The 17,712-nt window shown below is 39.6% G+C and overlaps 1 protein-coding gene across 1 annotated transcript in view; it reads right to left on the reverse strand.

The window, feature by feature from the left end:
* ADAMTS12 (ADAM metallopeptidase with thrombospondin type 1 motif, 12) overlaps window positions 1-17,712 on the reverse strand; it is a 571,713-nt gene that overhangs the window by 103,591 nt on the left and 450,410 nt on the right. The window contains exon 17 of the mRNA XM_006875388.1: window positions 15,391-15,517. Coding sequence (XP_006875450.1) covers window positions 15,391-15,517 — 127 coding nt within the window. The remainder of the gene's footprint in view (window positions 1-15,390; window positions 15,518-17,712) is intronic.

Consider the following 17,712-nt stretch of genomic DNA (forward strand, 5'->3'; position numbering starts at 1 on the left):
ACAATAACAACATCATTCAATATTTTGCTCATAGAATCCTTCAATATTGCAAGTTGAAACTTGGTCGAGGCTGATAGTCTTGTTCCTCCAGTTTCTTTCTGACCAGTAAGAACAGTCTACTTTTCTTTTCCCCTAATTTTGAATTTTGATCAACATTTTCTCCCACTCTATCTGGAACCTTCTAATGTGGTCCCTTTTCAGAGCAATTGGTAATAATAACCAGGCACTATCTAGTTCTACTGATCTTAGAGTCCTAGTGATTGACGTTCACATGTTCCATCAAGCCATTGGACTTGTTGATTTCAAGCATCTTCAAATTTTCATCACTCTTCTTTCTTCTGCATATTCAGAGGCTAATAATTGCACCTTAGATGTCTGCTCATGAGCTTTAATGATCTCAGTCATTACTCACGAAAGTATGATTTAGAACATTGTCTTTGATAACTATGTTATGCCAATTGACCTTATGAATATATCTTGATTGCATATTTGATAAATTTCAGACTGAAGAAGTTGGTAGAATTCTTCTATTGCATCATCACTGGCCTTAGTGGTTAGTGTGTAAGCTCTGGTAGCATAGTGGTTCTGAATCGGGCTGCTAACCTCAAGGTCAGCAGTTCGAAACTACCAGCTGTTCTGTGGAAGAAAGATGAGGCTTTCTGCTCCCGTAAAGATTTACTGCCTTGGAAACCCTGTGCAGGGTCACTATGAGTTGCAACCGACTCCATGGTACTTAACAACAACAACTGGTCTTCCTTGTTGTGGTGGTGGTGTACCTTGGAGCCAGTTCTGACTCACAGTGACCCTGATATGGTTGGTGGGTTTTAATGGGAATCTTTCAGTCTGTTTTCCAGAGCTTGTCCTATAACACCACACCAAGATTCTTTGTCTTCCTGGTAGGTGTAAAGAGATTACACTATCACAAGACAGTGTTGTATTTCAAGATAAATATTGAAAACTTCTCTTTGATGATGACTGTAACACCATTCCTCTTGAATTTGCTTTTCCTAGCATAAACTATATGATTGTCAGATTCAAGATGGTCAATACTAGTTTATTTCAATTCACCAATGCCTAAAATATCAATCTTTATGCATTCCATTTAATTTTTGACAACTTCTTATTTTCCTAGATTCATACTTCATACATTCCCTGTTTTGATTATTAATGGATATTTGCAGCTTTTTGTCTTCATTTTGAATTGTGCCCCATCAGCAAATGAAGGTCCTCAAAGCTTTATCCATTCATGTCATGCCAACTCTACTTGGAGGAGTCAACTTTTCCTCAGCAGTATTCTGAGTACCTTCCAACCTCTGGGTCTCATCATGTGGCAGTGTATCTGAGAGTGTCCTGCTGCTATATCTGACATCTTTTGCTATTCATGTGTGCATTTACTGACACTACATCTGACAGTGTTCCTCTGCTAGTCATGATGTTTTCAGTGGCTACATATTCAGATACAATCTGCTGTCCTATTCTCTATTCTTTCTTAATCTGGAAGCTCTGCTAAAACCTGTCATGGGATACTCTGCTGGTATTTAAAATATTAATGGCATAGCTTCCAGCATCACAGCAACACACAAGTCACCACAGTATGACAAACTGACGTGCTAGTTGAGATATTTTGCCATGATGTTGTTCTTGTTAGGTGCCGTCAAGTCAGTTCTGACTCATAGTGACCGTGTTGTATAAAGTTTCTGAGGAGCAACTGGTGGGTTTGAACTGTCAACCTGGTGGTTCTCAATCTGTGCTGACTTTATGGCACCACGCCAGGAATCCATAGATTCTTTTTTACCATACAATATTGTAAGTTGAGACTTAAATTTTTTCTTCAGTTATTTCAGCTGAGTATGTTCTTCCCTTTTGGTTTTGTAGCTCCAGTTTTTTGCATACTTCATTATAATAAGTTATTTTGTCTTCTTGAGACACCCTTTTAAATTTTCTGTTACGTTATTTTACTTCTTTATTTTTCCAGTTACTTTAGCTACTCTATGCTCAAGAACATGTTTCAGAGTTTGTTCTGGCATCAACTTTGGTCTTTTCTTTCTTTCCTCTCTTTTTAATGACCTTTTGCTTTCTTTATATGTTGTTGTCGTTAAATGCTGACGAGTTAGTTCTGACTCATATGCTGCTGTATAGGGTTTCCAAGGAGCAGCTGGTGAACTTAAAACACCATCCTTGCTTTTCAAACCGACTTTGCTGTCCAGTGCATTAACCTGCAGCACCACACCAAGACTCTATATATCATATTCTTAATGTCATACCTTAACTCGTCTGGTCTTCAGTCATTAGCGTTCAGTGCATCCAATCTATTTCTATGATGATTTCTAAATTCAGGTGGGATATATTCAAGGTCGTATTTTGGCTCTCATGGACTTGTTAACATTTTGTCAGCTTCAGCTTTGCATATGAGCAGTCAATCAGTTCCATACTCAGTCCTTGGTCTTGTTTTGGTTGATAATATTGAGCTTCTCCATAATTTCTTCCCACAGATAAAGAAAATATGTATTCAGTCTGGTGAGGGTCACATGTATGTTGTTGTTAAGTGCCATCAAGTCAGTTCCAACCCATAACGGCCCTGTATAGGATTCCCAAGGAGCAACTGGTGAGCCTGAACCACTAACTTCGCAATTCAAATGGCTTTGCAGTCTGGTGCATTAACCCACATTGCTAGACAGCTGCCATTTTTGTTGTTAAATAAGGTATTTGCAACGAATAAGTTGTTGGTCTTGCAAAATTCTGTCATACGATGTCCAACTTCATTTCTATCTCCAAAGCCATATATTCTGACCATGGATCCTTCCTCTTTATTTCCAGTTTTGCATTATAATCACCACAATTATCCATGCCTCTTGATTACATGTTTGATCTATATCATACTGAAGAAGTTGTTGGAATTTTTCCATTTCTTCATCATTGGCATAAATTTAAATCATAGTTTTATTAACTGGTCTTCCATGTATGTCTATAATAATGACCCGATCACAGACAGCATGCTACTCAAGATAGATCTTGAACTATTCAATGATGAATGTAACCCATTCCTCTTCAATTAGCCAATTCTGGCATAGTAAACCATGTGGTTATCTGATTCAAAATGGCCAGTATCTGTCCATTTCAGCTTATGAATGCTTATTGTTGTTGTTAAGTGCTGTTGAGTCAGTATAGGGTGCCCAAGAAGCAGATAGTGAATTTGAACCACTGACCTTGCAGTTCAAACTGACCTTATGGTCCAGTGCGTTATCCCATAGTGCCACACCAGGACACCCATGAATGTTAAGATAGTGATATTTATGCATTTATTTCATTTTTATTATTTCCAATTTTCCTAGATTCATACTTCTTACACTCCATGTTTTGATTATTAATGGATGTTTGCAGCTGGGTTTTTGTTGTTGTTGTCATTTTGAGATGTGCCCCATCATTAAATGAAGGTCCTGAAAGCTTTGCTTTTTTGTGTGTGCTATTAAGATCAACTTTCTTTGAGAAGACAGTTCTTCCCCAAACATATTTTGAGTGCCTTGCAACCTGAGGGGTTCATCTTCTAGCACTGTATCAGACAATGTTCTATTGCAATTTATAAGGTTTTCAGTGGCTAATCCCTCAGAAGTGGAAGAGCGATTCATTCTTCCAGGTCTATTCTTAATCTGGAAGAGCCAATGAAACTTGTCCACCAAAGCTGACCATGCTGGTATTTGAAATACCAGTGGCATAGCTTCCAGAATCACAGCCACACCTAAACTACCACAGTATGACAAACTGACAGAGGAGTGGTTAACTCTGCTTATGTTTACAGGCAATTTTATATTTACAGGAGATTTAAACCAAAACATTATTGGAGTGTTCTGAATGACTGATAAGAAGGACAAATAACATGCATAGGACTCAATGAGTCAAAAGACCACACCTCCTCCAACAGGACAATATCTCCAATTTAATCAAGAAAGAATTAACAGTAATCTAATCTGATTTTTTCTTTTCATTGATATTCCTTTTACCCAAAATGACACATAACACAGTTAATAAACAATTGTAACCATGGCAATAAAACGATACATGATAGGATGAATGTAAAACTAATGTTCTCCCATGTAAACTATCACATAATTCACACAAAAAAAGAGTGTGGGGGGGAAGATAGAGTTCCCACTTAATAGTTTTCATCTTGCCTGGTGAAAAGACATGGGTATAAGATTCTTATGATTCAATAGTAATTGTTATCATTACTAATTGAGACTGTCACAATTGTAAAGGTAGAAGTTTTGTAACAAAAATGGGGAAGTACTTAATCTTACAATCCAGAAACAGAGGACCCTAGGACCATTAAGGGAGAAGAGCACAAGCAGAATGTGGGACCCAATCCAGAGAAGCAGGGACACCAGAGATGGAAGTAGACATGGGGACATGGAGAGAGGGAGCAGCTGAGGACTCTAGATTCATGGGAAGACAGGGACTGAGAGCTGGCAGCCAGGAAGCAAACTTGCAGAATGTACCCTTTGGTGGTTTAAATGATTATATATGCCTAAGTGTTGTTGTTGTTGTTGTTGTTTTAAAGAGAGAGCTAAAATGAAGAGAGAGAAATACTGTTAGCTGATGGTACATGGAGGGGATTATAACCATTGTAATACAACAAAGTATATAATTTGTTGAATGTAAAACTGATGATCTGCCCTGTAAACTTTCACTCAATTCACAATAAAAATGTAAAACAAACAAAAAACAGGGGAGTAATTAATCTTACTGTCCAGAAACAGAGGATCCTAGACCCATTAAGGGAGAAGAGCACAAGCGGAATGCAAGAGCTTATCCAGGGAAGCAGCAACACCAGAGATGGAGGCAGAGATGGGGACATGGAGAGAGGGAGCAGCTGAGGACTCTAGATTCATGGAAAGAGAGGGACTGAGAGCTGGAGACCAGGAGGCAGACTTGCAAAATGTGCCATTTGGCAGTGTAAATTATTATATACGCCTGAGTGTTAAAAAAAAAAAAAAAAAAAAGCTAAAATGAATAGAGAGAAATACTGTTAACTGATGGTGTTGTTGTTGTTGTTAAGTGCCGTCAAGTCGGTTCTGACCCATAGCGACCCTGTACAGGGTTTCCGAGGGTGTAAATCTTTACGGGAGTAGAAAGCCTCATCTTTCTCTCGCGGAGCAGCTGGTAGTTTCGAACCGCTGACCTTAAGGTTCGCAGCCCGATTCGTAACCACTACGCTACCAGAGCTCCTTGTTAACTGATGGTACATAGAGGGAGTTATAATTATTGTAATGAAACAAGGTGTATGATTTGTTAAAACTGATGATCTTCCCTGTAATCGTTCACTCAATTTACAATAAAAACTTAAAAAAACAATACTAATAAATAAAGTGACGAGAGGTTAAAAAAAAAACAAAAAAACTAAAACAAAAAAATGGATCAATGCCCTGGCCCTACTGGCAGACCAACTGAATCAGATTTCCTTGGAAGGAGGGTCAAGGAAAGTTGTTGGGTTTTTTTTTTTTTTTTTCAAAGTTATTTGATGAGTTTTACATGTAGAGTTGGAAACCAATAGCCTTTCTAGCACCAAATAAATGGATTTGATGGACTTAAAATTATTTCCCAATGAATCAACTCTGGTGTTTTCCTATGAGTTGTGCATGGTATAAAAGTAACTTTTATTTGGATTCCTGAAGAGCCTGCAGTTGCCCTGGAAAAGTTTACTGCAATTTGAATACTCATTTTCTCTGAAGCTCAAGTAGGAAGGATGGGCTGGAAAAACTTACAGTAGCTCTCTTATCTGTACCGTTAGCCACTCTCATAATTCTCTAACAAACATTACTAAGGGAAATGAAAGTCCAAATCAAAACTTGTTCAAGTTTGCTAAACATAGTAATTTTCTTAAAAAATATCATCTTCTATAGTTCTTTTCTTTTTTTTTTTTTTTGTACTTATCTATTTCCTAATAATACTCACATTCCAAAATCAAATGTTTCACAGCGTAATAACCATCATTACGTTATAGGCACTATTACCCATAGTGTCTCCATATTCAGACCATATCTGATTCATCATCCCTCATTTCCTCTGTCTTTCTTATCCCCTACACACAACATGTTCCCTACCTGCCACCAACCCCAGCCCCCAACAAAGGACATTTAGCAATGTCTAAAGCGCCAGACTGCAAAGCTGTTTGAACTGCAAGGTCGGAAGTTCAAGCTCATCATCTGCTCCTCGGAAACCCTATACAGGGTTGCTAAGGATTGGAACCAACTCAACGGCACTTCACAACAACAACAACAACAAAGCCATTTTTGGGTTGCTACAATCTGGGAGAGAAGTGCTATTGGCATCTAGCCAGGAATGTTGGGAAACATCTGATAATGCACAGTATAGGCTAAAACAATGAAGAATTTTCCAGCTCAAACTATCAATGGTGCTGAGGTTGAGAAACCTGGATTTCGAGCACATGCCAGTCTTTTGTTGCTGAAACCTAAATGCAGCTTTTGCTAGGGTAGAGTGAAGTGCTCTCCGATGCTGATTGAGCACTTTGGAGATGCTGGGTACAACCACAGATGCAGCCTAGTAGAGCTTGGCTTTGCGGGAAGCCAGTTTGGAGGGATGTCAGTAGGGAAAAGAGATTCAAATGACCTCTATTTGGAGTCACATACAGTTTAATTCCAAAGAATTTCTTTACTGATAGGCGATTCCATCCTGGAATGTGCTATGCAAGTATTTTTGACCTGAAAGCAAGAGCTTGTGTAATAGGAGCAGGAGAAGCTCGTACATATTTCTTATGTCTAGATCATCTGAAGGTTTTATTAAATTTTTAAAAAAATCTGCCTTGACTATTCCTTTGGGAAAGAACATGGACTGTCCAAATTGAATGTAGGAAAACAAGGTATCACTGATGGAAAATGTTTCATAAAAACAGAAAGGAGAAAAAAATTTAACCTTGCACACGAAATCCTTTAGGGAGAGGAAATGACAGCTGGAATAATGGTATGAACTTTTCAGACATTCTGGAAATTAGGTGACAGTAGAATGTGTTACAACTCAAAATCCAAATCTTAGGAGACTCCTGGACGATGCTTACAAAAACAAATAACACCAACAGAGAATCACCATTCATGATTCATGTATTAGTCAACAAGAAAATAAATTTCATTTCTGTTCTTTTGTAAATTTGCACACACAATTTAACTTTGGAGTCAAACTTTTTTCCTGTGTTCATAACACTTTCATTGTGTTTCAATGTGTGCAAAATGTTTTAAGTTTGAGTTCTGATTCTATTTTGAAATCTGCTCATCCTGAGATCCTGGCAAGGCAGGAGTGTAAACACAAACTTCTCATCAGGCAGTTTAGGGTTCAAAGCCAGTCACCTTAGGAGATTTTTGTGAGTAGTTAAGGCCTCAGTGCCATTATCTGCATTAAAATGTAACCCACTACCCTGAAGTTGTTTCTGACTCATAGAGCCCTGCACAGAAGTTCTCAGGCTATAATTCACTACAGGAGCAGAAAGCCTCATCTTTCTCCCTTGGAGCAGCTTTTGTGTTTGAACTGTTGATCTTGCTACAACACCACCATGGCTTCTCTGATCCATATAATGAATATAAAAAAATCTACCAATCAGGGTTGCTAACAGGGTGAATTGATAGAGCAATAAGGAAAGGGCTTGGGAAATAGTGGGCTAAAATTGTTGGTTTCTTCTTTACCCTTACGCTGTTAAAAACTAGTTAAAACTCAACCAGTTGCCATGGAGTTGGTTCTGACTCAAGGTGACCCCATGTGTGTCAGAATAGAATTGGATGCTGCATAGAGTCTTAATGGCTGAATTTTGGAAACAAATTACCAGATATTTCTTCCACGGTAGCTGAAAATTTCAAACTTACAGCTAGTAGCAGAATATATTAACCATTGACGCAACTCAGGGATTCCAAACCTTGACTACCTAACAAAGCATTTTGGGAAGCTGACTGCAATCAGATCTGAAAGGACTTTTGTAAATGAATCATTATGTCAGAATACTTTATGGAATTCTATTTAGATTATCATAGCCTACTTTATTAAGGGGTTCTGGTTAGCACAGTGGGTTACAAGGCTGCCAACTATGAGGTCATCAGTTTGAATCTATCAGTTGTTCCAATGGAGAAAGATGAGGCTATTTGCTCGCATAAAAATTTATAGCCTCAGAAACCCTGTATAAAGTTGCTATTAATCAGAATAGACTCCATGGTGTGTAACCACCACCATCCTACGTTCTGCAGAATACATTTTGAATTTTTGAAATTGTACTTGTTAGGTATTGCTATGGCACTGTAGGATAATCACTGGGCTTTTAACATCAAGGACGGCAGTTCAAATCCACTAGCCATTCTTCAGAAATGGACTATGAGTCAGACCGACTTGACAGCACCTAACAATACCAACATATATTGTGATGTATTATCCCCTGCTGCATACCTTTGTCTTGCTTATACTGACTGTGGTAGTCAGCCTCAAAGGAGGCTTCCAGGGCTCCCTGCCTCTTCTTATTCATGTCCTTGTTTAGTCTTCTCGCATAATGGGCACGTCTAATTTCTGTATCCAATTTTGCAGAAATGACATTGTATGATTTCCACAGCCTGGTCATAAAAGATTCTGTAGCCTCAGCCTGTCTCAGGTTATCTGCTGTCATGCTATCAGGACTGCCACATTTACAGGACACTAAAACATCCTCATGGAGATTTCAGGTGGCAAATTCTGAGAGTTTCTGCAGGATAATGGGAATCAGGCCTCCTGGAAGATCCTCCAGCCCCACTCAAGCTTACAGATGACTGCAATCCCAGCCAACATCTTAAGTACAACCTCATGAGATACTCTGAGCTGGAATCGTCACCATCATCACCTCTCAGCAATCATTAAATTCCTCACCCATAGAACCAGTGAAGTCATAAAAGACTGCTGATCTAAACTACTAAATTTGGGGATAATTTGTCACATAGTAATAGAGGTTGGCCCAGGATCGGGCAGTGTTTCCTTCTGCTGTGCATAAGGTCACTATGGATCGGTTCAGACTTGATGGCACTTAACAATAACGACAATAAATGCTTTAGTAAGTTTACTATGTTGTTGTTGTCAGTTTACTATGCCGTGGAGTCAGTTCTGACTCATAGCGACCCTGTACAGGTTTTCCGAGGCTGTAAATCTTTACAGGAGCAGAAAACCTTATTTTTCTCCCGCGGAGCAGCTGATAGTTTCAAACTGCTGACCTTAAGGTTCATAGGCTGATTCGTAACCACTACACTACCAGAGCTCTTTAGTTTACTATATTCTACTTTAATATGTACATTGAATTTCAGAAATTATACGTGTAATGTGTAATCTGTTATCTGCTAGTTAAATTTGTCATTCTCTTATCTATACTGTCCAGCATGGCTCCCCAATACTGTACCCATCATCTGTGATATTTAGATATGAAATATTAGGTCCTCTATTTCTGTAGAAAATTCCACTGTTTACTTGTGCTGTATCAACTATTGAAGGACATTTAACAGTATGGACTATAACAAGCTGGGGATAACATTGAAAAGAATGAGAAATCCAGGACAGTTCACTGTGCTCATGAAGAACCTGTCCACAGACCAAGAGGCACTCACTTAGATAGAATAAGCAGATACTGAATCGTTTAAAGTCAGAAAGTATGTGCATCAGAGTTGTATCTTTTCACCACACTTATTCAATCTGTATGCTGAGTAAATAAGCTGAGAAACTAGATTATAGGAAGAAGAATGTGGCATCAAGCTTAGAGGAAGACTCATTAACAACCTGTGATATGAAGATGATGCAATCTTGCTTTCTGGAAGTGAAGCGGACTTAAAATACTTATTGATGAAGATCAAATACTACAGTCTTCAGTATGACTTACAACTCAATGTAAAGAAAATGAATTTCTCACAACTGGATCGATAGATAACATCACGAGCAAAGAAGAAAAGATTGAAGTTGTCAAAGATTTCACTTTACTCGAATTCACAATCAATGTTCATGAAAGCAGCAGTCAAGAAACCAAACGACATATTTCATTAGACAAATATGCTCCAAAAGATCTCTTTAAAGTACTAAAGAGCAAAGATAATCACTTTCAAGTCTAAGATGTGCCTGCTCCAAGACATGGTATTTTCAAATACCTCATATGCATGCAAAAGTTTAACAATGAATAAGGAAGACTAAAAAAGAATTCATGCATTTGAATTTGGTGTTGGCAAAGAATAGTAAATATACCATGAACTTCCAAAAGAATGAATACATTTATCTTCGAAGAAGTGTACTGAGACTGCATCTTAGAAGTGAAAATGGTAAGGCTTTGTTCCCACATACTTTGGTTATGGTATCAGGAGGGACAAGCCCTGAGAGAAAGATTATTAAGCTTTGTATAGTAGAGGGATAGGGTAAAAGAAGAAGAGACTCAGTGAGATGAATTGACACAATGGTTACAATTGGTCCAAACACAGCAACAACTGTGAAGATGGCACATGATGGGTAATGTTTGGTTCTGTTGTACATAGCTTCCTATGAGTTATAACTGATGCTATGGAACCTAAAAACAGCAACAATGGTCTAATCTTAGTTTGTGACTGCTGGTTTTCCCCCAGGTCTAGTTTTAATGTATTTGGGGAAAATAAGAAACATTTTTCATTCTTAAAACAGAATCTATCAGGGGAGACTTTTTCAGAAGTGGACATTTATAAAACAATGTGATAATCACAGGCATGGAAGAAAATCTTACTCTTATTTGGAGGAACCGGCAGAGACTTTTATAGGATAAACACTGGACAGTGAACTACATGGTCAGTAGTTGGTGCCCAACAGTCATTCCACAGGACAAAGATGAGATTCTGCTCCCGGTAAGACTGGCAGCCTCCGAAACCCTATACAGGGTCACTAAGAGTCAGAGCTGACTCAATGCCACTCAAAACCAATAACAGCAGAGGTTTCTTGTAGGAAGGTGATCTTACAATGGGGTTGACATACTTGCTAGCTTCTAGTTCTGTCATTACTGGTCCAGAGGAAGAGTTCTAGCTTCTGATTTTCAGAATAGAGTTACAGATCTCAGCTCTTCTTACTGAAAGAATCCTTACATCTTGGATGTCCAAAGAATTGGAGTCCGCATTCTGAATACTTTAAGGATATATACACATGAGTTAATATATGTATATAATCATGTATGTATCTATCTACATGTGTGTGTACACATATGTTGTGTTGTTATGCACCGTGGAGTTGGTTCTTACTCATAATGACCCTGCACAGGGTTTCCGAGACCGTAAATTTTTATGGGAGCAGAAAGCCTCATCTTTCTCCCGTGGAACAGCTGGTAATTTCAAACTGCAGACCCTGAGATTAGCAGCCCGATTCGTAGCCATTATGCTACATATAGATGGTTGATATTCAAAATATTTGAAAACTAGTAGTGTACACCATAAGGAGTCCAGGTGGCACCATGGTTAAATGCTCCTGGGGAGAAGGATGTATCAATGTGCTTCTGTCAAGGTTTACAGATCTGGAAACCCTATGAGGCAATTCTACTCTATCCTACAGTGTCGCTATGAATTGGAATCAACTGAAAGGCACTGTACACTGTAAAGGCTGCAGTTTCTACAAGACACCATGTTTTGGTGAGGGTACGGCATGTGTTTGCATTTCCCCACTGTAGGGTATGGGGTTGCTTGGGGTGGGCCATGCAGTGTTGGGGTCCAGTTAGTTCATGGCAGCCACATGGTTCTTCAGGCTTTCATTTCCTCAAATGATTCATTGTGTACCCACCACTGCATAAGGTGCTGGATGAATGAAGGGCAAAAGGATCAACTCTTCATGTCACACCTTTCCCACTGGGCACAGGGGAGCTGTGGAGAGCTTATTTTAATCAGGTTTAGTTAACATTTTTCAGGAGTCAAAATCTCTAAGTAAGCTACAGAGCTTTATCTGTCTCAACAGGTAAGAATAGAGACTTATTATTTCTGTTATGGAGTTTATACTAGAACTAAGACAAAAGATTTTGCCAATTGTTACTTTTGACAAAAGTTTGAAGTCTGTATTTTGACACTAAGTAACGAGCATGCATAAGCATATATAGATTCAGGGAAAGGAGATACAGCATGAAGACAAATACATTTAAGGAATAAAAATTCAGTCTATTACTCAGCTGGGATCAAGTGATCCCCTAAGTACAAGTGTCATCAAAAGAAATAGCTAGCTAAATCAACTTAAATATAAAAACTCAAACAAGGGCTGATATTTTCTTTCTGGGGTTCAGAAAATACTGGTTGAGATAGCTAATATTCCTCTGCAAACACTGTGCCTTTACCTTGAGGTCAGAACTGGGTCCCTTCAGGATAACTTTGCTAATTTTCCTGATTTCTCATGATACAAACTGGGGTCCAGATATGAATCGTCACAGAGCTGTCTGGTATCTATTTCCTAAGGTCTGATAAGAAATAGACACCAGACAGAGGTGAGAATAGCTTAAATCAAAGCCAAAAAAAAAAATAAAATAAAAATAAAAAAGCCACCAAATGATAAAGCTTGTAAAAGGCTTGTGAAATCACTTATGCTGGACTTTTCTTCTGTATAATTGTCTTCATAGTTTTGGGAAGGATTGGAGAGAATTATGAAACACAACAGCAGAAACTGGGGGATAAAACAAGGCCTGGCATACTCCTTCCGTGAAATGTGGCCATATGGCACGTCAGAAAGAGCAGCCACAGGAATGTCCATCTGCTCATCAGGGCAGCCTGCGTCCTGGGTGTCCTGGTGATGCCGGATGAGGCTGCACAACAGCTCTCTGACAGCCCAGCTCCTGGGGAAGGCTGTCAGCACTTGGATTCTGACCTTAACGATTACATGAGAAAGGGGCTATATAAGGGATTCATTTAAAATGTTTGCTCTGGAGCAATAAACTGAATCCATGTGCTCAGCTTAAGAAGCTGTATGGATTGAATTGTGTCCCAAGAAACATGTGCTGAAGTCCTGGAAAGATGGTTTACTTTATTAGTTAGATTGATGAGGCCATCTCTGTGTAGCGTCAATTTCAGACTGGAGAATTCAGTCTGAAATTCTTCAATTTCATCACCATTGGCTTTAGTGGTTGGTGCTTATGTTTGAATAATAGTGTTATTAACTGCTCTTCCTTGTAGGCATATGAATATCAAGAAACATCTTGAAGTATAGTGCTTTGGGATGATGACTGTGACCGGGTTTCTGAGGAGTGGCTGGTGAGTTTGAACCACTGACCTTATGCTTCAAACCCACCTTGCAGTCTTGTACTTAACCTACAGCCCCACACCAGGACTCCAATTCAATGTACAGAAAACAAAAATCCTCACAACTGGACCAACAAACACCATCGCAATAAATAGAGAAAATATTGAAGTTGTCAATGATTTCATTTTACTTGCATCCACAACCAATGCTCACAGAAGCAGCAATTAAGTGATCAAATGATGTAAGCACTGGACAAATCTGCTGCAAAAGATCTTTTCAAAATGTTAATGGATAAATTGTAACTTTGAGAACTAAGGATCACTGACCCAAAGTATAGTATTTTCAGTTATCTCATATGCATGTGAGAGCTGGGCATTGGATAAAGAAAACCAGAAAAGAATTGATGCATTTGAATTATGGTATTGGTAAATAATATTGAATGTACCATGGACTGATAGAAGAACAAATAAATCTATCTTGGAAGCAGTACAAGTAGAATGTTCCTTAGACGTGAGAATGGCTAGACTTTGTCTCACATACTTTGAACATGTGATCAGAAGGAACCTGGAATGACATAATGCTTGCTAAAGTAGAGGATCATCAAAACAAAGAAGACCCTCAGCAAGATGGATTGTCATAGTGGCTGCAACAATGGGCTCAAGCATCATGACTGTAGGATGGTGCAGAACTGGGCAGTGTTTTCTTCTGTTGTACATAGGATGGCTGTGAATTGGAACCAACTCAATGGCACCTAACAACAATAAAAGTATGGGTCTAATCTTCCCCTGGGTGACCTAGCTCTTTTTTTTTTTTTTTTATCAAAATAGCTATGGAGCAAGATATAGTAAGGAACAATGATTACAGAAACCTGTCTCAATAGAAGGAAAGTTTGGCTTTGGACCTCACAGCCCACCCTGTTTTGTTTCAGACCACTGACATGTCCAAGCAACCCCACACTAGGTGGAGAATCAACATTATGGTCCTCATATGAGATAGCCCTGGTCTCTGGGACGGGCCTATGTGAACCTGTAGGAAACTGCCTTTGCTTTTCTTGACTTACTTGTCTAAACTCTTCTTTTTTATCTAGTTCTCTGGCATTTATCACATTCTTCTAGCTCTTCCTTCAAATTCAAACTAAATAGGCACTTCCTGGGGTCCTGGTGTGGTGCTGTAGAATATGCACTGGACTGCTAACCACAAGGGCAGTGGTTCAAATCCACCAGCCGCTCCTTGGAAACCCTATACAGGGTCTCTATGAGTTGGAAGTGACTTGACAGGACTTATCAACAAGAAGTCACTTCCTGTCTAACTAAATTCCTCAAAGTATACCTGTTTAGCAGTGGAATGAATGACTGATAAAGTACATAAAGTCTTGGCCCTATCTCCCTTCTTTGTTTCCTGTTACATAAACCCCATACAGTAACAGCTGTCTTCTAGGATCCCAATAGCTTAAAGAAACATGATTATCAAATAAATATCTCTGTAACAGTCGTTCTCAAATGAGGATGATTTTGCACCTTCCTTCCCATTTCTCCCCACCTACCCCAGGACATTAGGCAATATTTGGAGATATTCTTGGTTGTCAGAATCTAGGATGCGGGTTGTTGTTGTTAAATTCTGTTGAGTCAGTTCTGACTCATAGTGACCCTGTATAGGGTTTCCAAGGAGTGGCTGGTGGATTTGAACCACCACCTTGCAGTTCAAATCTACTTTGCGGTCCAGTGCTTATCCTACAGTGCCACACCAGGACTGGCACTTAGTAGATACAGGCCAGAGATGCTGCTAAACACATGATAACACACAGTCTAGGTCCCTCCAAGTAAGAAGCACCATGATGTAATGGCAATAAAATCCAAAGTGCTCTCTGAAGATACTGATGCACTGACAAAGAGCCCTGGGAAAGGCAAATCCAATGAGCTGTCGGGTGTTCCTTCTACAGTGCCTTGGGATTTAGTGCTATCCAATAATTACACACAGACCTACTAGCTTCCTAAAAAAGCAGACAGTGTCCCCATCCACAGATTGTGGTGGATTCTCCTAATCTCTAACTGCTTTCCTGTACTTACTTTAATTACAAGGCCACACAGTTCCCTTTATCATTGGATATGAGATTATTATTGAATTAGACATAATTCTAGACAGACACACAACATTCCAGTTATTATCAGTGTTTACCTGGGTGGACAGTCCTTTTCATGACATTTCTTTTGCCTCCCACTGGGCTGGGTTTCTGGGTCACAGAATGTAGCTTTCACCACTCCGCGGCCCTTCTTTATGCAATGGATGGTCTGCCGGCGAATACCTGGGAGACAGGCAGAAAGATTCACACGTGGTCAAGCTTACGCTCTCCTGCTCAGCATCCAGGGAGGCACTAGTCATGTCAGATGATCATGTTTGGTCCTAAAGCAGATTTAGGACTGTTTCTCAGTCAGGCCCTTACATGTTCTGTACTTCACTAGCAGGCTGGACAGAACAGGAATACTGAAAAGGTTGCATGTATAACACCAAGTACAATATTTATTACCTAAAACAAATAAAAAAGACAAACTTACTGCCATCAAGTTGATACTAACTCAGCAATTCCAACTCATAGTGACCCTGTACAGGGTTTAAAGACTGAAAATCTGTATGGGAGCAAACAGCCTCAGAGCAGCTGGTGAATTTGAACCACCAACCTTGTGATTAGCAGCCCAATGCCTAACTTATCACCTGTTGATGTTAAGTGCCATCGAGTCAGTTTTGACTCATAGCAGCCCTGAACAGGTCTCTAAGGAGTGGCTGGGAGTTTTGAACTGCCAACTTTGCAGTTAGCAGTCCAATGCTTATGCTACAGTATCACACCAGGACTCCAAGTTATCACCTGTTGTTGTTAAGTGCTTTCGACTTGGTTCCAACCCGGTATAGGGTTTTCAAGGCTTTTTAAAATCTATGCGGGAGCAGAAAGCCTCATCTTTCTTCTGTGGAGCAGCTGGTGGACTTGAACCACAGACCTTGCAGTTTGCAGCCCAGTGGTTATCATATGGAGTCCTGGTTTTGTGCTGTGGGTTAAAGCACTGACTTTAAGTTCAGTTTGAACCACAGATAGGCAGTTCAAGCTCACCAGCTGCACCTTGGAAACCCTATACAGGGTCACTATGAGTTGGAACCAACTCAATGACACTTACCACCAACAACAAGCATTTATTGAGGGATCAGAAAACATTTTCTGAATCTGAATCAGATTCTGCCTAGATGCAGATGAGTCTTAAAACCAGTATTAAATCATTCAACAGATTATTCTTTGAGAATCTAGTATACAACAAGGTTCTGTTTTAATCTAGGGTTATAGTGTTGTTGTTAAGTGCCTTGGAGTCCATTCTGACTCACAGTGACTTTGTACAGGGTTTCTGAGGCTTTTAAATCTTTGCAGGAGCAAATATCCTCATCTTTATCCTGTGAAGCGGCTGATGGGCTTGCACCACCCACCAGTCCAGTGCTTTCGCTACAGAATCACAGTGCTCCCCTAAGGGCACATGGTGGTGGCAATGGTGTTGTTCCTTGGAATCAGTTATGACTCATAGCTGCATAGGGTTTCAAAGGTTGTAAATCTTTATGGAAACAGAAAGCCTTATCTTTCTCCTGAGGAAAGGCTGATAGTTCTGAACTGTTGACCTTGAGGTTAGCAGGCTGACTCATTACCACTACACTACCTATAAAGATCTTTAAAACAGAGTCTCTGAGTTTAAGAAGGTATTAATCTAATTCTGGATACTAGACCAATACGTATAGCCCATACCGTCATGAGGTGTTACAAGGCAATTGCTCTATTTTTACTTTAATAAAGATACATGAATATATGGGCTAGGGTTTTTTATACTAGTTGGATTTAGTAAACTCTAAAAGATGAAGATAAAGTTCAAAATAACATTGTCAAGTTTGAGACATTATGTTTTTAAAGTGTTCTTGTTGTCCTTATGTGCTATTGAATTGATTCCAACCCATAGCGACCCTGTATAGGGTTTCTGAGAAGCGGCTGGTGAGCTTGAACCAATGACTTTGAGGTTCAAACTGACTTTGCAGTCCAGCATGTTATTTTGCTGCCTTCTGAAAACTCCCCACTCTCCCCTGCTTTGAGTCCATTCCAACTCCTAGAAACCCTATAGGACACAGCAGAGCGTCTCCTTTGGTTTTTCAACACTGTAAATCTGTACAGGAGCTGACTTTCTTATCTGTCTCTTGAGGAGCAGCTGGTAGGTTTGAACTACCATCCTTGGGGTTAGCGGCCCAAATGCTTAACCTACTGCACCACTTAGTGTTGGGGACATATGCAAGTACTGAGAAGTTGTGGCCCTGTGACAACATGGACGAAAATCCAACCCTGGGGCCCTTCTCAGGATAGCAAGCCATGGACCCTGAGGGCCAAAGGAAGTGACCTCCTGATGTCCCGGGTTCATTGGTTTTTGCGAACTCACTGGTTGGCTACCTCTGTATAATTTTCTTTGGTCCTAATATTGTTCA

The sequence above is a fragment of the Chrysochloris asiatica genome, unplaced genomic scaffold (assembly GCF_000296735.1).
Source record: "Chrysochloris asiatica unplaced genomic scaffold, ChrAsi1.0 scaffold00324, whole genome shotgun sequence".
NCBI classification, from domain to species: Eukaryota; Metazoa; Chordata; class Mammalia; order Afrosoricida; family Chrysochloridae; genus Chrysochloris; species Chrysochloris asiatica.